A 23,386-nucleotide genomic window follows, 5' to 3' on the forward strand; every position below is an offset into this window, starting at 1 on the left:
TGTGTGTGTGTGTGTATGCGTGTTCATATTTGTACGGGTGTGTGTGTGTATATGTGTGTTTATATTTGTACGAGTGTGTATGGGGGCATGTCCGTGAAAGTGTTCTTATGCTTGTGCATGGGTCTGCGTCCACTTTGTGTGTGTGTGTGTGTGTGTGTGTGTGTGTGTGTGTGTGTGTGTGTGTGTGTGTGTGTGTGTGTGTGTGTGTATGTGTGTGTTGAGCACTCAGCGCTGCAAGTGTATAGTTGTGCTATGAAACCCTGGTGTGTGTGTGTGTGTGTGTGTGTGTGTGTGTGTGTGTGTGTGTGTGTGTGTGTGTGTGTGTGTGTGTGTGTGTGTGTGTGTGTGTGTGTGTGTTGAGCGCTCAGCGCTGCAAGTGTATAGTTGTGTTATGAAACCCTGCTGGATTGTGTGTGTATTGTCTGACATTGCCACTAAAATAACTTGTGTTGTGTGAGGGGCGCCCTCACCCTAAGTGACCATCACACTTAAATCGGTCAACTCGCCCGGGAACGTCAGCTGGATGGAGCCGGTTCTCTCAGTTCTGAATGGCTCCCTCTAGCGGTTGAAGAGGCGAACTACAAACGCCGTCACTGAACCAAGTAACGTCAAGATCGCTCGGGTCGCTCTGTCGTATACATTTTGTCTTCGTACTTTTTTTGTAGTTTTGTAGATAAGATTGTGGAACTAGTAAGGAACCATTTATTTATTTATTTTTATTTTTTTGCCGACTTAAATAGTACAGTATAAGTCTTTCCCAAACTGATTTCAACCTGTGAATAAGAAGAGCTGTGTAAGCTTAGATAAAGACTTTTTTTTAGATAAACACATTGCATGGTTTACTCCGACATAAAGGTTATGTAATAACTTTGCTTTGTCTATTTATCTCACGGTTTACGGTCCGTATCCACCAGGCAGCCATCTTGGGTCCAAACTCTCCCTGGGCGGCGGTTGGATCCAAAATGGCGGCTCACTAAATGCGCGTTACACACACAAATAAATCTAAAACCATCCAGCGATACGGCCAGCTGGGGGCCCCACCCTGGGGGGGGGGGGTGGGGGGGGGGGGTTGGAGGTGTGAGGGGGCCTCTGTATGTTTACATCCAGGGGCCACACCCGTCTGTCAACACTTAGAGGAGAGAGAGAGACAGAGAGAGAGAGAGAGAGAGAGAGAGAGAGAGAGAGAGAGAGAGAGAGAGAGAGAGAGAGAGAGAGAGAGAGAGAGAGAGAGAGAGAGAGAGAGAGAGAGAGAGAGAGAGAGAGAGGCACTAGTGAGAGGAAGCAAGAGAAATTATTTTCATACTTCCTACCTTTCAAATGTGCCACGACTTTCCTCAGGGAATTTAGCATTTTTGTGTGTGTGTGTGTGTGTGTGTGTGTGCGGTGCAAGTATGTGTGTTTGTTTGTGTGTGTGTGTGTGTGTCTTGTGGGTCCCTTAGCAGGAAGAACTGGGCTGTTCTAGGGGGAGGGAGGGGGGAGGGAGAGAGGATGGAGGGAGGGGGGTACAGCGGGAACAGAGGCCATATTGTACTGAGGGGACCCCCCACTGCAACCTGATCTACCAGCGGGAGGACCTGCACCTACTGGCCCTCTCTCCATCAGCCTCCACCTCTCTCTATCGCTCTCTCTCCACCACCCTCTACCTCTCTCTACCACTCTCTCTCTACCACTCCCTCTCTCCATCACCCTCTACCTCTCTCTACCACTCTCTCTACCACTCCCTCTCTCCATCACCCTCTACCTCTCTCTGCCACTCTCTCTCTACCACTCCCTCTCTCCATCACCCTCTACCTCTCTCTACCACTCTCTCTCTACCACTCCCTCTCTCCATCACCCTCTACCTCTCTCTACCACTCTCTCTCTACCACTCCCTCTCCATCACCCTCTACCTCTCTCTACCACTCTCTCTCTACCACTCCCTCTCTCCATCACCCTCTACCTCTCTCTACCACTCTCTCTACCACTCCCTCTCTCCATCACCCTCTACCTCTCTCTACCACTCTCTCTACCACTCCCTCTCTCCATCACCCTCTACCTCTCTCTGCCACTCTCTCTCTACCACTCCCTCTCTCCATCACCCTCTACCTCTCTCTACCACTCTCTCTCTACCACTCCCTCTCTCCATCACCCTCTATGCCGCTCTTCCACTCTCTCTCTCTCCATCAGCCTCTACCTCTCTCGACCACTCTTTCTCTCATGCTCTTCCTCTCTCTACCACTCTCTCTCTACCACTCTCTCTCTCCCCCACTCTTGCTCTATGTCTCTCTCACTTTCTCTCTACCACTCGCTCTCTACCACTCTCTCTCTACCACTCTCTCTCTCCCCCACTCTTACTCTATGTCTCTCTCACTTTCTCTCTACCACTCGCTCTCTCCATCACCCTCTACCACTCTCTTCTTTATTTTTATCTAACGTGATTCCTTCTCTCTTGTTGAGAGCGTCCAGTACGTTAAGGGGTCTTGGTAACGCACCTGTCGGCTAGCTGTCGGCTAGCTGTCGGCTAGCTGTCGCTCTGCCTGTGATCGTCGTGTCCCAAACCCAAACCCGGTCGTTGTTGATAGACCGGTCAGATGATTGGTTTTAACCATTACCATTACGGTTTTGCCTCTCTCTCTCTCTCTCTCTCTCTCTCTCTCTCTCTCTCTCTCTCTCTCTCTCTCTCTCTCTCTCTCTCTCTCTCTCTCTCTCCCCTCCCCCTCTCTCTCTCTCTCTCTCTCTCTCTCTCTCTCTCTCTCTCTCTATCTCTCTCTCCCTCCCCCTCCCTCCCCCTCTCTCTCTCTCTCTCTCTCTCTCTCTCTCTCTCTCTCCCCCACTCTAACCCTATGTCTCTCGCCCCATCAGAACCGGTGGACGTGCTGCGTGCGCTGCAGGTCCCCTCTCTCCCCGAGGGCGTGCGAAAGGTCCCGGGTTTCTGCGCCTCGCGTCGCCTTGGTAACCCAGACCACGCCTACCGCATCTCCAAGAAGGCCCAGATCTCCGCCCCCACCAAGCAGCTCTTCTCAGGTGAGCCCCCGGCCGCGGGTTCGATTCCCACCGGTGGAGGGTGACGGCCAGGGTCCCCGGTTAGGGTCCTGAGGCTGGAGCGCCCATCGCTCCGTTACCACGACGACGGGCGGAGGATAGCTCGGTGGAGGGGGGGGAGGGTCGCCTCGTGGAGCTAATAGCTGTCGGCCATTGAGCTAATTTCCCCATGTCCTGGTTGAGTGCACAAGGGGCTAATGTGCTAATGTACTGATGAGCTAATGAGCTAATGTGCTAATTTAATAATATGCTAATGTGCTAATGTAATAATGTAATAATATGCTAATGTATTAATGTAATAATGTGTTAATGTAATAATGTAATAATGTGCTAATGCTTCGAGCACTAACTGGCCCCCTCATGTTCACGTAGCCCTTCATGCTAGCTGCCAGTCACCCAGACAGGGTGAGAGTGGCCGAGCCGTGATGGTGTTTGACTCCCAGCTGAGAGGTTCCGGGTCTGATCCCCCCCCCCGCCACCTAGAGCGAGACCTCCCAGGTGTTTCTTTCGGAGAGCTGCTTCCAGGACTCTTGTAGTTCCCTAGTGTCTCAGTTCTCCACGTCTCAGCGCTCAGTTCCTCCCCCCCGGGTCAGCGTCCGGGTCGAGGCGTCTGCTGGGTGGAAAAAACCCCGAGCCTGGAGACACCGAGCCGGGCTTCATGAGCACCGGTCTGCTCGCGTCGCCTGTTTACTGCTCCTCGTGCCCCCGGGGGGGAGGTGGCGGAGGGACAGAGAGCGGTGAACCGCCGGTGGCGTGGTGAGGTGGCCGGCGGCGCTCTCCGCTCCACCCCGACGGGCCAGGAGGTTGGGGGCGTAATTATACGTCGGAGCGCGCCGCTCGCTGTCTGAGAACCAAAACAAACGGCGGCAGGCGGCATTGGCACGCTGGGGCGCCGCGCCGCGGGAAGCTAGCACTTATCTCCCCCCACGGAGGAATCCTGAAGAGCAACAAGTTACCAACCCGAGTCTGCAATTATGTCCTTCGTCATCATTGTCTTCATCACCCTGGCTGTTGCTGCCCACCCCCCCCCCCCCCTCTCCTGTCCTCATCTCTCACCCTCCCTCCTCTCCTCCATCCCTCCTCTTTCTGCTCTCCTCCTCTCTTCTCCTTCTCCTCTCCTCCTCTCTCCTCCTCTCCTCCTCTCTCCTCCTTCTCTCCTCTCCTCCTCTCCCCCTCCTTCTCTCCTCTCCTCCTCTCTCCTTCTCTCCTCCTCTCCTCCTTCTCTCCTCTCCTCCTGTACTTTCTCCTTTCTTTGTTTCTGCCTTCAGGGATTATGAAGATATTTATATTTCTTCCCCTCCTCTCCTCTCTCTCCCTCTTATCTTTATCTTTAACCTTCACCCAACCGGACCTACTTGCAATCAGAATCCTTAACCTCAGTTCATTTCATTTACGCAGACAACTCAAGCTAGGGGGCCAGGGGACGTGTCTGGTGACCCTCTGAGCGGACGACGAAGGGCTGTGAGAACAGCTTCAGAACCGTCGGGTTGTAGGGTCTTCCCCAGCGGTACTGATGCACTGAGCAGACGCTGCCACCCAGAGGGACTCGGAGATCTCCCTTACATCTTAAGCAGGGGCTAGGGCCTCCTGCTCTAGGATGACCTCGGGAATCAAACCCGGTACCTTTCCACTGGGGGTCAAACCGTCTGCCCGAGGACGCGGGAATCAAACCCGGAACCTTTCCACTGGGGGTCAAACTGTCTGCTCTAGGACGTGGGAATCGAACCCAGTACCTTTCCACTGGGGGTCAAACACCCCCACTCCACTCATTCGCCACAATCCACTCGGCCCAGCCCTGTAGGGGGTGCTGGCCCCGAACCAGTCCTGTCTCGAACCTCTGGCCGTTGACCTCTGACCTCTGACCCGGTGGGGCTGCAGGTCGCTTCCCGGAGAACTTCTCCATCATGGCGCTGGTGAAGGCGCAGGCGGGCCTGCAGGCCTTCCTGCTGTCGGTGTACAGCGAGCAGGGCGTGCAGCAGCTGGGGGTGGAGCTGGGACGCTCGCCCGTCTTCCTGTACGAGGACCAGAGCGGCCGGCCCGCGCCCGAGGACTACCCGCTGTTCAAGGGGGTCAACCTGGCCGACGGGAAGTCAGTGCCCCCCTCTTACTCCTGGACTGTGTGTGTGTGTGTGTGGGTGTGGCTGGGTGTGTGGGTGGCTGTGTGTGTGTGTGTGTGTGTGTGGCTGGGTGTGTGGGTGGCTGTGTGTGTGTGTGTGTGTGTGTGGGTGTGTTTGTGCGGGTGTGTGGGTGTGGGTGGCTGGGTGTGTGTGTGTGTGTGTGTGTGTGGCTGGGTGTGTGGGTGGCTGTGTGTGTGTGTGTGTGTGTGTGGGTGTGTTTGTGCGGGTGTGTGGGTGTGGGTGGCTGGGTGTGTGTGTGGGTGTGTGTGTGTGTGTGGGGGTACTGAGTGAGCTATGATTTGATATGTACTAGCTGTGACAAACAACATCTCCATTTACATGTAGGGCATTAGCAGACACTTTTGCCCAAAGCGACTTACAATCTTCTACATTTGTCAGAAGAAAGAGAAACAACAATCTATCTCTGTCGGTGCAGTAAGGATGTTCATAGAACCAAGTGCCGAGCACTAACCATCACTAGGTTAGCCCATTCCCTGTGTACGACACAGATAGCTAGGATGAGATGCTGCACAATGCTAAGGACTATTTTTAAGTGCCAAGGACGTACAACATACAATAAGTGCGAACATTAAGTGCAAGGACGTACAACACACAATAAGTGTATACATTAAGTATCAGGACGTACAACACACAATAAGTGCGAACATTAAGTGGTGTGGTCCTTATGTTAACCGGGCTGCTCTCCCCTCCGCGGCCTCTAGGTGGCACCGCGTGGCCATCTCCGTCTCCAAGAAGAACGTGACGCTGCTGCTGGACTGCAAGAAGAAGATGACGCGGCCACTGGCGCGCGGGAACCACGCCGAGATCGACACCAACGGCATCACCGTGTTCGGAGCGCGCCTCTTGGACGAGGAGGTGTTCCAGGTGAGCCCGCCCAGAAACTCTACCTGCATATACCCTCTTACCAGTGATCCTGGCATTGATCCTGGTGTTAATCCGGTTTGTGATCCTGGCATTGATCCGGTTTGTGATCCTGGTTGTGATCCTGGTGTTAATCCGGTTTGTGATCCTGGTTGTGATCCTGGTGTTAATCCGGTTCGTGATCCTGGTTGCAAACCTTGTTTGTGATCCTGGTCTTGATCCGGTTTGTGATCCTGGTTGTGATCCTGGTGTTAATCCGGTTCGTGATCCTGGTTGTGATCCTGGTGTTAATCCGGTTTGTGTTCCTGGTTGTGATCCTGGTCTTGATCCGGTTCGTGATCCTGGTTGTGATCCTGGTGTTAATCCGGTTTGTGATCCTGGTTGTGATCCTGGTGTTAATCCGGTTTGTGATCCTGGTTGTGATCCTGGTCTTGATCCGGTTTGTGATCCTGGTTGTGTGTGAACAGGGGGACATCCAGCAGCTGCTGATCGCGTCCAACGCCCAGGCCGCGTACGACTTCTGCGAGCACTACAGCCCGGACTGTGACTCCCCGCTGCCCAAGACCCAGAGCCAGGACCCCAACACATACGTGAGTCCCCCACCACGCACACACACACACACACACACACACACACAAACAAACACGCATATGAGATAAACACACACCGCACACACGCACACACACATGAACAAACGCGCACACACATATACATATAAAGAGACACACACACACGCACATCACGCACACAAACACGCATACACATATAAACCCACGCACACATGCACACGCAGAGACATATAAACACACACACACACGTATGCACACACTCACACACTGTGTGTGTACTGTCGTGCGTGTGTGTTTGGTTAAGTGTCGGGGCACTGGAGTGTGGTAGAGTTGAGACACACACACAAACCCACACATACACACACACGCACACACACACACACACACTCACACACACACACCACCTTAAAGGGAATCGCAAAGACAAGTGTGGCTGTACTGTAGAACTTGCCACCAGACTGTTAAAGTCCTCCTATTGGCTCACCAGATGTAAATCTATCCCCCTGTGACTCCCAGAGTGGGCGTGTCCACCGTCAGTCTACATACGGTTGGACACGCCCACTTGTGACGTCACAAAAGGATACATTTTGAAACGTTGAGTGCCAGCGGATCGACCGCACGCCTGGTGGTGAAATAGGGGCGCTTTAAATCATGATCGAATGGGCGGGTCTTTGTGACCTCCCCTTGTCATGGGCGTGTCCGATCTCCTCTAAGCCACGCCCCCACATGGGTCAGAAGAGCGTGCACGTTGCGCGGGGGTGGACCGACCCGAGGTTCAAACGGTGGTGGCCGGCAGTTCTTAGCGTTTGTTTTGAGGTGCGGGATCCCCCGGAGGGGGAGGGGTTAACGGCCGGTGGAACCGCCGGGGCGGAGTCGCTTGAGCTCTGAGCCCGACGCACAACGCAGACCCGTCATCGCCTCGGGGCTCCAACGCTCTCCCCGGCGCTCCACGGTGCTAGCTCCACCCCTCCGAGCATCCCCGACACACCGAAACAAACCACCCGCAGAATGTGGAACTGACCGTACGCTGGGTCTTGGTAGCTGCATGGAGGTCCTTGGTTCGAGTCGCTGGATGTCCCCACGCATGGACAGTATGTCTTCCACTCTGTTACCTACTCTGTTATCTCCTCGTCAGCCTGGCCACTAGTGAGCTGGGCTCTTGTTTCTGCATCCCAGGTTTGTTTTCTCTTCTTTGAGGTCCTACGTCTAACACCTATGCATCTACAGTGTATTTACCTATACACCTTTACACCTGTTCATCTATAAATCTATAATATATGTTCATCTATACATCTATACCTCCGTTCCCTCAGGAAAGTAGCTTGTCTGTGGTGTGGATTCTATGCTTGCCTTCACATAGAACACCTACATTCAATAGCCGAGCCGCGAAGCCTTTTCCCCTCTCTCGCGGTGCGCTGCACGGTTTAGAGCTGCACGCTTACTCATGCTAACTTGAATGCTAACTCACAATGGCATGCTAACATCGTGCATGCGCGTGTCAACGCTTCAGTCTCGTCCATGTGTCTGCGTGCCTGCGTGTCTGCGTGTGAGTTTCTGTGTGTGCGCCAACACTACAAAAAAACATCTACTTATGCTCTATATTGTGTGTTTGTGTTTACAAGAGTGTGTTCATGTGTCTATATATATGTGTGTGTGTGTGTGTGTGTGTGTGTGTGTGTCATTGCCTTCTAATCAGCCAACAGCTAAACAGCTTTGTCGTAATTTAATGGAGAATGGCATTACTGGAGGAACCAGCTCTAAAACGATCTCCAAAACCCTGCAGGTCACTCAGTTGAGTTGCAGGTAATCCATTGGTCCTAAGGCCCAGAATCCCATTTGGGTTAGCTCTACGATTGGTGCGGTGGGGCTGAGCTCTTCCTCCCCCTGACTTGCTGACCAGTAATGCCTGACCAGTCTCAGCCAATCCTCAGCCATCTTCATGTCACTGTATCTCAAAACATCCAATCTCTCTCTCTCTCCTTCTGTCCATCCCTTGTTTGTGCTCTTCCTCCCCTCCCAACCCCGTTCACCTCCCTCTTCCTCCTTCCTCGGTCTTCCTTAACTCACCCACCACTTCCATCTCTTTCTCTGTCTCTCTCTCTTTCAACCCACATTATCACAACATCACAACAAACCAATTAACACGGAGAACAGAAGAAGGCAGCCAATGGGAAGCCGGTCCCCACTAAGGCCGCCCCGGTCAAAGCCAAACCTGCTGCGGTCAAGGCGGCCAAAGCCAACGCCGCTAAGGTGGTGGTCAAGCCTCCGATGCCGACCAAGGCTGCGAAACCCGCAGTGGTCAAGCCGTCCAAAGCCAAGCCCACCGCCGTGGAGGTGCTCCTCGCAAAGATCAGACCCACCGCGGCCGCAGCCAAGAAGTCCACCGCCGAGAAGAAGGTGAAGGCCGAGGGGAAGGCCAAAGCTAACGCTAACGGAAAGGTGGTCGTCACCAAAGCCACAAGCAGCACCAAGGTGTCCAACGGGAACGGCAAGGTGACGGTGGAGAAGAAGGTGGTGAAAACCGTGGTGGAGAAGAAGGTCAACGGGCTAGCCAAGGCTAACGGTAAAGCTGCCGCGGCGAAGACCAAGGCCACCGCCGCCGCCGCCGCCAACAAGAAGGCTAACGGCGCCGCGAAACCCGCCAAAACCGAGACCGCCACGAAGACCAAGGTCACTAAAGTCCAGAAGACCGTGGTCAGCGCAACCAAGTCCGCCGCGACCAAGGCCCCGACTCCTAAACCGACCAACGCCCCCAAAGCCCAGACCCCCAAGGCCACCAAGGCAGCGGCCCCCAAGACCAGCCACATCACCAAGGTGACCACCATCGTCACCAAGGTCCCTGTGGTCAAGACCACCATGAAGAGCTTCCTGCAGAGCAGCGCCACGAAGAGGACCGCCACCTCGCTGCCCGTGCTGCCGACCACCACCAACGCCGTCCGCTCCAAACCCACCGTCGACCTGGACAACGTCAAGTCCCTCCACAAGCCCTTCCCGCCCTTCGGGAAGACGGCCCTGAGCGGCACCGGGCTCCCGGCGAAGAGGCCCACCAGCGGTTACCAACAGGTACAACAGGATGGCCCAGGGCCGGTGTGTTCCCCTCTGTTGCCTAGGTTACGCAGGCCCCATCCCGGAGAGGCCCCCATCATCAGGACCAGAGTCCAGACACGCATCCTCCTCTCATCCAAAGGCGTTCCCTTTACATTCTCACCAATTAGTATGAGAGGAAAACGCTTCAATGTTTCAGTGGTTTCAGAGGAACCTGAGTAACATTGATTAGAAATCAGCCAAGCAAAAGCGGCAGGGTACAGCCCCCTCGATGGTGAACCATCTGGGGATGTAAGGTAGCCTTAGCAGGTGGGCGAATGTCCTGAGCACCTGTCTCATACAGTCATCACTAGACAAGGCTGACTCCAGTTCGTTCCATTATTCCCACAAATCAATCCCGTCCAACCTCTGCACCGGAGGGCCGGACCTGCAGCGATCACGTCTTTGAAGATCTTCTGGGATTGCTGTTCTAGAGCCACCCATGACCAGCGTACTCCACACACACACACACACACACCACACAGGCTCTGCATCATCTCCTACTCTGTCTCTTCTCTCCTGAGTATCTGTGTTCTCTCATCTGTCTCGTTCATATATAGATGTGTCCTATCTATATATCATATTCTGCATCCAATATGAATGACGCAGCCTCACAGAAGCCACCGGTCAGACCTTAAGCAAGGTGAGGGTCGCAGTTCAATCGGAGGGTTCAAAGCACTGTCTCCGTCAGCGGTGTTAAAACAAGGGGTCTCCGTTCGAGACCCTCCTCCAAAACGGATTGAACTCCCTGTTCTGTGAGGCTGCCGATTCGGGCGTCCGCTGGAACCTCCTGGTCTCTGGTGGGGCTAAACATCCCAAACATCAGCCCGTCGGGTCGCCGTGGGCTCATCGGGTCGACGATGAGGTCACAGGGGCCACGATGAGGCTGCGATGTCGTGATGTCATCGGCCCGTGATGAGGTTGTGATGTCGTGATGATGGTTATGAAGTCACGAGGTCACGGGTGAGGCTATGATGATGTCACGGGGATGGCTAGGCTCCGGGACCCGGGGGTGGGCGGCGGCCTGATCTGTATCTGCTGCGGCATTGGGGCCGCTGCGAAGCCAGTGGTGGTCAACGATACAACTGAGGAAATCTCACCAAAGTGGTCTCGATGTCTCCCTAAATCGGGCAGACGGCCTGATTTATAGACATCAAGAGATGTTGCTGAAATTTCCTTAGTAAAACCCTGAAAATGTGCGTTACCAGTTAAAAAGCCAACACTGGGAACCCACTATTTTAGTGATGTGTTTCACCCTCTCTTTTAACTGCCCACATCACCTTTTGAACTCACCACTTTCTTCCGATCAAATCTGCTTACTTCCTCCCTCCTCCCCACCACTTCCTGACTACCTTGACCAATCAGGATGTTGATACTGAGTATTCCGACGCTGGCCCCGCCCCCAGTGAGACGGAGTATTTGTATGAGGAGGTCGCGGTGCAGCCGGAGGGTGAGCTGACCGGAGAAGAAGTGAGCGCCGTGCAGGTAAAGAGGGACCCAGAATGCACTGCCTGAACGCCCGCTCCATGGAGGCGGGCCCAAACTCGAACTCCACATCCAATCAGAAAACAGCCGGTCCCGCAGAACCGTTACTTTGGCTTTTTGATCGATTTGTTTCGTTCTTCTTTTGTTACCTTAGTAAGATTTATTTTAGCTATTTCTTTGTTTAGCTATACCTTTTGAAGATACAGATTTAGTTATGTTTAGTTGATTTAAATGTAGTTTCCCCAAGTGGTCAATTCGTTCATGCGTTTAGTTTGTCCGATCGGCATTCCAGACTTCCATCTCGCTGGAATGAAGCAGAAATAAATTAAGTTGGTACAATTAATCAATAAAAGAAGACTTCCGAAATATCGGCCTGGTTCTGCCTTTAAGGAACCTTTAAGGAACCCTTAAGGAATCTTTAAGGTTTGGAGGTGAGCCTCTTTTCTGTACTTCAACAAAGTAACATACCTCTCATAACATAACGTTCATAACACTACGCTCATAACATTCCGTTCATAACATACCGTTCATATCATAACATTCATAACATAACACCCCCCGTCCCAACACCTCTCCTAACACTTCCTACCGGGGTTCTCGCTTGATCCCAGACCACGCACCACTGTCCTCCAGAACAATGTAGGGTATTCCTCCAGTTTCTGTCATCACGTCCCCTGACCAGCCTCCCGTTCTGCCTAACAACAAAGACCTGAGTTCTGGGTGCGTTTGCCCCGAACAAGAACCCGGGTCTTTTGAGAAGCGACGCTGCAGGGGTGGGATGTATACAAACTCTGTGATACCAGGAGCGAATACTTTACCTGATTTTTCAACAACAAACCGTTTAGAATACACAAGCAGCTCTGGGGGCACACTCCCTGTGACAGCCAGGAGACAGATGAGCTTCAGGGTCTCAGCGGTATGTGGGATGGAGACGGTGATCTCAGCCAGGCCTGTTTACTCTATGTTTATTGTTCAGGGTAAGTAAGTAGAAGCTAACGTAGCAGCTTCACATCGACCTTGTTCACAAAGCTAAGTGGCTGCAGACACCGCCGCCCTGTGTTGCAGTTTCCTTTTGAATGGCGTTCAAACCTTTCAGCTCAGTTTGAAGTTCTTCACCTGCCCTGTGCAAGGTTTCAAACTGACCTGCAATGGAGTCAGGAACTGACAAGGCGGCGCGGTCGCCTGAGCTTTGATGGAAACTATGTCCCTCATCGTTAGATACCATGCCTAGTGGTACCAAGGTGACGTTAGCGTAGACCCATGGACGCTTTGGTCGACTGTGTCTTAATGAAGAGAAGGTAAGTTCCCTCTCCTCATCACTAGCGCCCCTTTCATGCTTGGTTTTTCTCTCCTATCATTTCCATCCCTCCTTCACTCCCTCCCCCATCCCATAATTCATCCATCCTCCCCCTTCCACCTTCACCCCCTCATTCTCACCCTCATCCCCACTCACCCCCTCATCCCCTCTTCCCCTCATCCCTTCATTCTCACCCTCATCCCCCCTCATCCACTCATCCCCCCTCATCTCCTCATCCCCTCATCCCCACTCATCCCTCCTCATCCCTTCATTCCCACTCATCCCCCCTCATCTCCTCATCCCCTCATCCCCACTCATCCCTTCATTCCCACTCATCCCCACCCTCATCTCCTCTATCATCCCCAACCTCCCACCCTCCCCCTAACCTCGGCCGTCCCCCGCCCTCCCTCCACCCTCCCCCAAACCTCGGCCGCCCCCCCTAACCCCGCCCCCACCAAGGTGGAGCAGAGCGTGGCGGGGGAGGAGGAGCTCCGCGGCACCGAGGCGGGCGGCGAGGAGGTGCTGGAGCAGGAGCTGTTCACAGAGGAGTATGTGACGGGCGAGGCGGGCCCCAGGGAGTACGACTACTCCTACAGGGACTACGGCGAGGCCCTGCCCGAGAGCCACGGCGGCGCCGACCTGGGCCGCATGGGCCCCGCCCTGTCCGCCGCCACGGACCAGGGAGGCGTAAGTCCGGGCGGCCGTACATCTGAACCCCCCCCCCAACCGCTTCAACCGGCCCCGCCCCCGGGTCCGAGGCTCCGCCCACTTGGTGCGGGGTTCCTTCAATCTGCCTCGTTATTATGCTTGTTGGTTGGTTGATCCGCGGTGTGTCCGGGTTACCCCGGCACGCCTGGTCTATTGATGGTGACCGTAGTCGTTCAATCAATCAATCAATCAATCAATCAATCAATCAATCAATCAATCAATCAACCCCAGAGGAATGGTGTGATTTGAAGGAACCTCCGGTCCAATGGCAGCCCGAATCTGACGAGTGTGTCATTGGTTGAAACGGGATGTAGCCTGTGCTGAGTGGTAAGCTTGCCCTAGCTTAGCACTCAGCGCTAGCAACAAGTGCTACATACTGTAGAAAGGCGTTTCAAGGCACAACAAGGGGCCTTGTTTGCACTGAAATGACGTTTCTCTGTGTATGGCTGAATGGAACGTTGCTCGGAAACCGCGGTGAGGTAATAGACTTAAGGCAGACGTCATTGGTTACTGGACCGAGTCATGTGACTGACCCCGGGACTGATCAGGTTTTCAGTTGGGTATTAAACATTGCAAACTAAAGTAGAATACAGAACATTTCCCTAATGCATGGTTTCTTTTGCAGTAAATTGATTTTGTAAATGCTGGTTAAACATGTCTGCATGTGAATTTTTATCGTCAAGTAATTTCCAGGACAGGAATATACCTCAACGTGTAAGTGTGTGTGTTATCACACATGTGTCTTATGTGTGAGTTCTGTTTATCGACAGTACCTTGTCTTCTGTGAACCCTGTACTGTGTATATTGTACTGTGTGGTCGTGTTGTGTGCCACAATATATGACCTTGTATAATAACACCTGTGGGCACTATGTGTGTGTGTACATTGTGTACTGTGTGTAGTCTACATGTAATGTACTTTATACTGACTGTGATGTGTTGTTGGCTACATATCTGTTTTCCTCAGGCCGCTGTTCGAGCCCAGAAAGGAGAAAAAGGAGAACATGCTGTTCTAGAGCCTGTGAGTGACCACTTCCAGTTTAGGCTGCAGGCCACTTCCTGTTAGACTGCTGACCACTTCCTGTTAGACTGCTGACCACTTTCTGTTATACTGCTGACCACTTCCTGTTAGACTGCTGACCACTTTCTGTTAGACTGCTGGCCATTTCCTGTTAGACTGCTGACCACTTCCTGTTAGACTGCTGACCACTTTCTGTTAGACTGCTGACCACTTGCTGTTAGACTGCTGAACACTTCCGGTTAGACTGCTGACCACTTCCTGTTAGACTGCTGACCACTTCCTGTTAGACTTCTCACAACGTCCTGTCTCAGGCTATAGACATATGGCCGTTCATGAGTGGTCAATGGTCTCTGGCTAAAGGCGTATGACGGTCACTAGAGGTTCTGCTTGTCAGCAGACCTAAAGTTGAAACGTAATTCTCTGTTCTCCTCCTGCAGGGTATGCTGATCGAGGGACCTCCCGGATCAGAGGGTCCTGCTGTAAGTTCTACCCCAAGATACCTCCAACTAGTACTACCAAAGATACCCCCTAGACTACTAATACTACCAAAGATACCTCATAAACTACGAGTACCACCAAAGATTCATCCTATCCTACTAGTACTACCGAGATACATCCTAAACTACTAGTACTACCAAACTCCTTCTAGTACTACCAAACTCCTACTAGTACTCCCAACGATACCTCCTATCCTACCGGTCACTACCTCTAGAAGGTTCCTGATCCAGAATAACAGTGCACCCAGAGGTCACGTGGGAGAGTGCATATGAATCCTTCCCTCCTGTTCTTCCTCCAGGGTCTTCCCGGTCCCTCCGGCTCCTCCGGGCCTCCCGGCTCCGTAGGAGATCCTGGCGAGAGGGTGAGTGATGTTCTCCGCCCGGTCTACATCTGGCTGGGCCTCCTCTGCGCTTCTGGAAAAAACATGAGCTGGCAGATTAGCTCCTCTTTGACGTGCCTCCTCCCCGTCCGTCTCCCAGGGTCTGACTGGGAGGGCGGGGCTCTCTGGAGCTGATGGTCTCCCTGGACCTCCTGGTACCTCCGTCATGCTGCCCGTGAGTCTCCTTTCACCACTGAGCCTCTTAGACCTGGAGGACCAGGTCCTACCTCGATCTTGTATTGACTTGTCCCTGGGTACGAGCTAACAGCTGTTGATGATTTCATTGTGACGTTGTGTGGATCATGGTGATGTCATGTTGGTCGTTGTGATGTCATGTTGGTCGTTGTGATGTCATGGTGTTCATGGTGATGTCATGTTGGTCGTTGTGATGTCATGGTGTTCATGGTGATGTCATGTTGGTCGTTGTGATGTCATGGTGGTCGTTGTGATGTCATGGTGTTCATGGTGATGTCATCTTTCGGTCATGGTTGGCATACTAAATATGCTGCATTGGGAAGTGGGTCATTCCCCAGCTCAGTGGTGGTCCTCATTAGTAACTTGCTAATGTCTCGTTAATAACTCTTTATTATCTTGTTAATAACTCGTTAGTATATCTCGTTAGTAACTTGCTAGGGTGTCGTTAATAACTCTTCATTATCTTGTTAATAACTCGCTAGCAGTTTGTTAATAACTCGTTAGTAGTTTGTTAATAACTCGTTAGTATCTTGTTGATAACTCGTTAGTAGTTTGTTAATAACTCGTTAGTATCTTGTTGATAACTCGTTAGTAGTTTGTTAATAACTCGTTAGTATCTTGTTGATGACTCGTTGGTATCTCGTTGAGACGTCCTAGGTTCCTCATCATGTGATTGTTTGTCCTGCTGCAGTTCCGCTTCGGCCAGAGTGGAGGATCTAAGGGACCCTCGGTGTCAGCTCAGGAAGCTCAGGCCGCGGCCATCTTGTCTCAGGCCAGGGTAAGTCGACTCCGCCTTCATCAGCATGTTAACAGCTAGCATGTCTGTTAGCATCATGCATCTACGTGGCTGGGTAGACCGAGAGGCTTGGGTCAAACCACGTCGAGACAATCGTATGTTCTGCTGAATGAAGTAAAAGGTGACAAACTGAGTAGCAAAACAAGACACCGCTTTCAACACAAAACAATTCAAAAGGGAAACGTTCTTTCAAGAATACTGAACACAAGCACACAGACTTGAAGTAGAATGAATGAACGTGTCTCATCATTAATCTCAGTGGTATCTCTTGAGTGGTGTCGGGGACAGCCTGCCTGACCATCATGACCGCCTGTCTCCCCCAGATGGCGCTGAAGGGACCGTCCGGAGCCATGGGCTTCACCGGCCGCCCCGGACCCATGGTGGGTCACCCCCTCGACGGCCTACACCCACCTCGTCGTAGACCTGGTGTCATCGTGGCCTACACCTGTTGTCTTGGTTACATAGAAGCTGTTGTCACGCTCACGTAGACATGTTGTCAAGGCTACAGAGAAGCTGTTGTCACGCTCACGTAGACATGTTGTCAAGGCTACAGAGAAGCTGTTGTCACGCTAACGTAGACATGTTGTCGTGGTGACATTTACGTGCTGTCACGCTGACAGGACATGTTGTCGTGGCAACCTAGACTGGTTGATTGACGCAGTAATATGGACATGTTGTCACAGTGATATTGACCTTTTGTCACGGTAGCATATAGACCTGTTCTCATGGTTACATATAACCAGTTGTCACGGTACTGTTGCCGTGGATACTGGGGATCCTGTCTTTTGGTTGAACAATGTTTAAGCGTGTGTGTAATAATGACAAAGAATGAAGAAGTTTTCTCTGTCTCCTCCAGGGAAACCCTGGGAGTTATGGGTTCAAGGGCGAGGGCGGAGACCCCGGAGCCCAGGTAGGTCCATCCGTCCTACCGGCGCCAGGGAACACCGAGTAGGAGGCACAATGGAATGCGGCCATCCTCAACTGTAACGCATGACACATAAAAGTGTTTTCAAATACTGTGTACAGATAGAACACACCATTTAGGTATAAAGATAAGCGATAAAATGCACGGAAAAATAACCGAAGTTAAAGGGGTTAGCCCTAAAATGCCGCCATCCTGATGACGGTGCGCCGTGAGCGTCTGACTGCGCGTAGAGCAGAGAGGTCCAGCAGGCATTCACCACGGACACCTGTTCTGTTTCAGGGCCCGAGGGGTCCTCAGGGGCTATTGGGACCTCCCGGCAAATCAGGAAGAAGGGTAAGTTACACACTTGTGATGTCACTTCCTGGTGGTTCTGTCCGAGCTCGTCACACTCGTGATGTCACTTCCTGCTGGTTCTGTCGGAGGTCGTCACACTTATGATGTCACGTCCTGGAACTGTTCTTACGATATCTTAGAGACCGATAAAGACTTTTCCTGCCCTAGCTTGGCGTAGCTCCACAGGATAGCGCTAAAGGCTAACCCTCTGTTCATTCCTTAGCTTAGCGTAGCTTCACAATATAGCAGTAAAGGCAAACTCTCTGTTCATTGATTAGCTTATCATTGCTCCACAGTGTAGCGGTTAAGGCTAACCCTCTGTTCCTTCCTTAGCTTCCCGTAGCTCGACATTAAAGCGGTTAAGGCTAACCCTCTGTTCCCCCCTTAGCGTAGCTTCACACTGTAGCGGCTAAGGCTAACTCTCTGTTAATTCCTTAGCTTAACGTAGCTCCACAGAATAGCGCTAAAAGCTAACCCTATGTTCCTTCCTTAGCTTAGCGTAGCTCCACAGAATAGCGGCTAAGGCTAACTCTGTGTTCCTTCCAGGGTCGTGCTGGAGCCGATGGCGCCAGAGGCATGCCAGGAGAGTCAGGGTCCAAGGTAATGTGTGTCCCTGGTGTCTGTCCCTAGTTTGTGTCCCTAGTGTGTGTGTGTGTGTGTGTGTGTGTGTGTATGTGTCTGTGTGTGTGTGTTTGTGTCCCTAGTGTGTGTCCCTATTGTGTGTCCCTAGTGTGTGTGTCCTTAGTATGTGTGTGTCCCTAGTGTGTGTCCCTAGTGTGTGTCTCCTAGTGTGTGTCCTTAGTGTGTGTCTCCTAGTGTGTGTCTCCTAGTGTGTGTCTCCCAGTGTGTGTCTCCTAATGTTTCTCCTAGTGTGTGTCTCCTAGTGTGTGTCCCTAGTGTGTGTCCCTAGTGTGTGTCCCTAGTGTGTGTCCCTAGTGTGTGTCTCCTAGTGTGTGTCCCTAGTGTGTGTCTCCTAGTGTGTGTCCCTAGTGTGTGTCCCTAGTGTGTGTCTCCTAGTGTGTGTCTCCTAGTGTGTGTGTCTGTTGTAACATGTGTCTTGTCTCCCTCAGGGCGACCGTGGGTTCGACGGGCTGCCTGGTCTCCCTGGCGATAAGGGCCACAGGGTAAAACACACAACATACACACAACATACACACAACGTACACACAGTGTACACAGTGTACACACAGCATACACACAACATACACACAGCATACACACAACATACACACAACATACACACAGTGTACACACAGCATACACACAACATACACACAACATACACGACATAGACACAACAAACACACAGCATACACACAATATACACACAGCTTACACATAACATTAACACAGCATACACAACATACACACAGTGTACACACAACATACACACAACATACACACAGTGTACACACAGCATACACACAACATACACACAGCATACACACAGCATACACACAGCATACACACAACATACACACAGCATACACACAGCATACACAACATACACACAACATACACACAACATACACACAACATACACAAAACATACACACAACATACACAACATACACACAACATACACACAGCATACACACAGCATACACAACATACACACAACATACACAAAACATACACACAACATACACACAGCATACACACAACATACAGCCAGCCGTGGATCCCTACCATGTGGAGAGGGTGTGGGTTTGATTCCTTCTGTGTTCGCAGGGCGACACGGGACCCATGGGCCCACTGGGCTCTCAGGGAGAGGACGGAGAGAGGGTGAGGACCAGCCGTCTGTCTGTCTGTCTGTCTGTCTGTCTGTCTGTCTGTCTGTCTGTCTGTCTGTATCTCTGTCTGTATCTCTGTCCGTCTGTGTGTCTGTTTGTTGGCTGTCCGTCTGTCTGTCTATCTGTCTGTCTGTCTGTCTGTCTGTCTGTCTGTCTGTCTGTCTGTCTGTCTGTCTGTCTGTCTGTCTGTCTGTCTGTCTGTCTGTCTGTCTGTCTGTCTGTCTGTCTGTCTCTCTGTCTGTTTCTCTGTCTGTCTGTCTGTCTGTCTGTCTGTCTGTCTGTCTGTCTGTCTGTCTGTCTGTCTGTCTGTCTGTCTGTCTGTCCTTCTGTGTGTCTGTCTGTCTGTCTGTCTGGCTGGCTGTCTGTCTGGCTGGCTGTCTGTCTGTCTGTCTGTCTGTCTGTCTATCATGTACATTCAGTATTAAGAACAGTGGTGATGAGAGCGTTTTGTCCCTGTCTGCGTTTCCAGGGCGACGACGGAGAGCTGGGACAGCGAGGACTCTCAGGTGAACCCGTGAGTGTTGCCATGACGATCCATCCTCTCCTATGGAATATGTGAATGACATCTGAATGTCATCGAATAAAAAACTATTCAACACTATTCAGTGGCTCTGTGGTTATTAATGTGTGTGTGTGTGTGTGTGTGTGTGTGTGTGTGTGTGTGTGTGTGTGTGTGTGTGTGTGTGTGTGTGTGTGTGTGTGTGTGTGTGTGTGTGTGTGTGTGTGTGTGTGTGTGTGTGTGTGTGTGTAGGGACCTCGTGGATTGCTGGGACCTAAGGGCCCTCCTGGGATTGGTGGACCTCCGGTGAGTACAAACCAGATCACCAAACCACCAGGAACCTAAGAGATCTAGAACACTATCCCCCTAGATCACTAGACCCCTTGACCACTAACCCACTATCCCCCTAGATCACTAGACCCCTTGACCACTAACCCACTATCCCCCTAGATCACTAGACCCCTTGACCACTAACCCACTATCCCCCTAGATCACTAGACCCCTTGACCACTAACCCACTATCCCCCTAGATCACTAGACCCCTTGACCACTAACCCACTATCCCCCTAGATCACTAGACCCCTTGACCACTAACCCACTATCCCCCTAGATCACTAGACCCCTTGACCACTAACCCACTATCCCCCTAGATCACTAGACCCCTTGACCACTAACCCACTATCCCCCTAGATCACGAGACCCCTTGACCACTAACACACTATCCCCCTAGATCACTAGACCCCTTGACCACTAACCCACTATCCCCCTAGATCACTAGACCCCTTGACCACTAACCCACTATCCCCCTAGATTACTAGACCCCTTGACCACTAGCCCCCCAGACTACTAGATGAAGTATGCAGCTGTCTGCCGGTTTGAAGCGGACCTGCTTTGCCCAAACTGGGCTAGCCTACCGAACCTCCGGTCAGCAGACACACAAAGGATGGAAGGCCGGGTTCAGATTGGATCTAATGACGTTCCTGGTTTAACTGATCCTCTGCCTTTCAGGGCGTCCGCGGTAACGACGGCCCCCACGGACCCAAGGGAAACCTGGTGAGTAAAGACTGATGTAGGCTACATCATGATGTAGGGTGCACTATGGGTCATGATGTAGGGTACACTATGGTCCTGATGTAGGTTACACTATGGTCCTGATGTAGGGTACACTATGGTCCTGATGTAGGGTACACTATGGTCCTGATGTAGGGTGCACTATGGTCATGATGTAGAGTACACTATGGGTCATGATGTAGTTTACACTATGGTCCTGATGTAGGGTACACTATGGTCCTGATGTAGGGTACAATATGGTCCTGATGTAGGGTACACTATGGTCCTGATGTAGGCTACACTATGGTCCTGATGTAGGGTACACTATGGTCCTGATGTAGGGTACACTATGGTCCTGATGTAGGGTACACTATGGTCCTGATGTAGGGTGCACTATGAGCATGATTTAGGGTACACTATGGGTCATGATGTAGGGTACACTATGGTCCTGATGTAGGGTGCACTATGGTCATGATGTAGGGTACACTATGGGTCATGATGTAGTTTACACTATGGTCCTGATGTAGGGTACACTATGGTCCTGATGTAGGGTACACTATGGTCCTGATGTAGGGTACAATATGGTCCTGATGTAGGGTACACTATGGTCCTGATGTAGGCTACACTATGGTCCTGATGTAGGGTACACTATGGTCATGATGTAGGGTACGCTATGGTCCTGATGTAGGCTACACTATGGTCCTGATGTAGGGTACACTATGGTCCTGATGTAGGGTACACTATGGTCCTGATGTAGGGTACACTATGGTCCTGATGTAGGGTACACTATGGTCCTGATGTAGGGTACACTATGGTCCTGATGTAGGGTACGATATGGTCCTGATGTAGGGTACACTATGGTCCTGATGTAGGGTTCACTATGGTCCTGATGTAGGTTACACTATGGTCCTGATGTAGGGTACACTATGGTCCTGATGTAGGCTACACTATGGTCCTGATGAAGGGGACACCATGATATAGGGTTCACTATGGTGATGATGTAGGGTCCTTCTCCTCCTCCAGGGACCACAAGGAGAGCCAGGTCCTCCAGGCCAGCAGGGAACCTCAGGGACTCAGGTGAGAGGACGGGCACACCTGTGATGTGCCCTATATGATATGATAGATATTATATAGGATATGATTGATATATGATGTATTATATATAATATATAATATGAGCCCACAATACACTTTGATGATATAATATATATCACTAAAATATTATATAAATTAATAAAAATAAAAATGTGTGTGTGTGTGTGTGTGTGTTTTTCAGGGCATGCCAGGACCTCAAGGAGCCATTGGACCACCAGGGGAGAAGGTGATTGATACAAATAGATATTGATCATGAAGCTTTTAATGTCATAGATAGTGATTATATAAATTGATAACCTAGATAATGATAGCAGATATTGATAATATTGATATAGATAATATTGATAGTGATAATATAGACATTGATCATATTATAGCATAGGTATTTATCATTTAGACATTGAAAATATAAACAGTGATTGATACATCAAAGATAATTCTTTGCTGATGAGGATGCAGATGTACTCAAAGTTTAGCTAACCAATTTGCAAATAAAATATAGCTGAAGACCTGGGACAAAATGTTCACCTTATTGACTGAAATATTCTACAAAGTTGACTGAAAATCCTTGATAAATGAAGCTGAGTGCAGCCAAACTACACTAAAAATAAAGTTAATCTTAAAATAAAGTCCAGCTCAAAGATTGAGCTAATAATAAACAGTGAACTAACCGTAACCCTGACCCTAGCAGCGTCTGACTCACAGCGCCCCCTGTGGTGAGCAGGAGGGTTACAGGGCAGCGTCTGACTCACAGCGCCCCCTGTGGTGAGCAGGAGGGTTACAGGGCAGCGTCTGACTCACAGTGCCCCCTGTGGTGAGCAGGAGGGTTACAGGGCAGCGTCTGACTCACAGCGCCCCCTGTGGTGAGCAGGAGGGTTACAGGGCAGCGTCTGACTCACAGCGCCCCCTGTGGTGAGCAGGAGGGTTACAGGGCAGCTCTGCTAACGTTCCTCTGTTCTCCTCCAGGGCCCCACAGGCAAACCGGGGCTCCCAGGGATGCCCGGAGCCGACGGCCCCCCGGTAGGCACCCCATCCCGTCCACTCACACCAATCACAAAAATACAGTAGCGTCTTGACCTCGCTGTAACACTGACCTTTGACCTCTTGGACGCTGCTCTCTTAGGGTCACCCAGGAAAGGAGGGCCCCTCTGGAACCAAGGGGAACCAGGTGGGTCTCCCAACAACACACCTCGGGCACACCTGGATACACCTGGATACACCTGATGTCCCAAAACCACAGGCCTGACATGGGATGAGGTCCTTTCGGGCACTGACCTTTGACCTCTCGGTGTAGACCTGAGACTGAGCTCCAGGGGGGAGTGGCTGTTTCCATCGATACCTTTACATTCATCGCTTTAATCCAAAGCGATTTACAATAAGTACATTTGTCAGAAGAAAGAGAAACAACGTATCCCTGTCGGTACAGTAAGAATGTTCATAGAACCGAGTGCCAAGCAATAATTATCGGTAGGTTAACCCATTCCCCGTACATACAACAGAGACAGCTAGGGTAAGATGCTACACGATGATAAGTACTACTTTTAAGGACCAGGACGTACAACATACACCTTGTGGCTGGGTCTGAGCTCTGCTCAGGACCCTTCCGGAAGCAGTCAAACATGTTTTGGAAATTTTTCCGAA

At 51.4% G+C, this 23,386-nt stretch overlaps 1 protein-coding gene across 8 annotated transcripts in view; it reads left to right on the forward strand.

Moving 5' to 3' along the window:
* col11a2 (collagen, type XI, alpha 2) overlaps positions 1-23,386 on the forward strand; it is a 75,969-nt gene that overhangs the window by 28,855 nt on the left and 23,728 nt on the right. Inside the window, exons 2-26 of one of the 8 annotated variants that reach the window (XM_060043741.1) lie at positions 2,842-3,003; positions 4,900-5,110; positions 5,861-6,023; positions 6,488-6,610; positions 8,744-9,652; positions 11,039-11,158; positions 12,915-13,142; positions 14,129-14,182; positions 14,620-14,661; positions 14,979-15,041; positions 15,160-15,234; positions 15,946-16,032; positions 16,374-16,430; positions 16,907-16,960; positions 17,255-17,308; positions 17,855-17,908; positions 18,379-18,432; positions 19,040-19,093; positions 19,571-19,615; positions 19,853-19,906; positions 20,609-20,653; positions 21,674-21,727; positions 21,927-21,971; positions 22,712-22,765; positions 22,869-22,913. In XM_060043741.1, coding sequence (XP_059899724.1) covers positions 2,842-3,003; positions 4,900-5,110; positions 5,861-6,023; positions 6,488-6,610; positions 8,744-9,652; positions 11,039-11,158; positions 12,915-13,142; positions 14,129-14,182; positions 14,620-14,661; positions 14,979-15,041; positions 15,160-15,234; positions 15,946-16,032; positions 16,374-16,430; positions 16,907-16,960; positions 17,255-17,308; positions 17,855-17,908; positions 18,379-18,432; positions 19,040-19,093; positions 19,571-19,615; positions 19,853-19,906; positions 20,609-20,653; positions 21,674-21,727; positions 21,927-21,971; positions 22,712-22,765; positions 22,869-22,913 — 2,906 coding nt within the window. The remainder of the gene's footprint in view (positions 1-2,841; positions 3,004-4,899; positions 5,111-5,860; positions 6,024-6,487; positions 6,611-8,743; positions 9,653-11,038; positions 11,159-12,914; positions 13,143-14,128; positions 14,183-14,619; positions 14,662-14,978; positions 15,042-15,159; positions 15,235-15,945; positions 16,033-16,373; positions 16,431-16,906; positions 16,961-17,254; positions 17,309-17,854; positions 17,909-18,378; positions 18,433-19,039; positions 19,094-19,570; positions 19,616-19,852; positions 19,907-20,608; positions 20,654-21,673; positions 21,728-21,926; positions 21,972-22,711; positions 22,766-22,868; positions 22,914-23,386) is intronic. The other 7 variants (XM_060043742.1, XM_060043743.1, XM_060043745.1 and 4 more) reach the window with 7 other exon arrangements.

This window comes from Gadus macrocephalus, chromosome 22 (assembly GCF_031168955.1).
Source record: "Gadus macrocephalus chromosome 22, ASM3116895v1".
Lineage (NCBI taxonomy): Eukaryota > Metazoa > Chordata > Actinopteri > Gadiformes > Gadidae > Gadus > Gadus macrocephalus.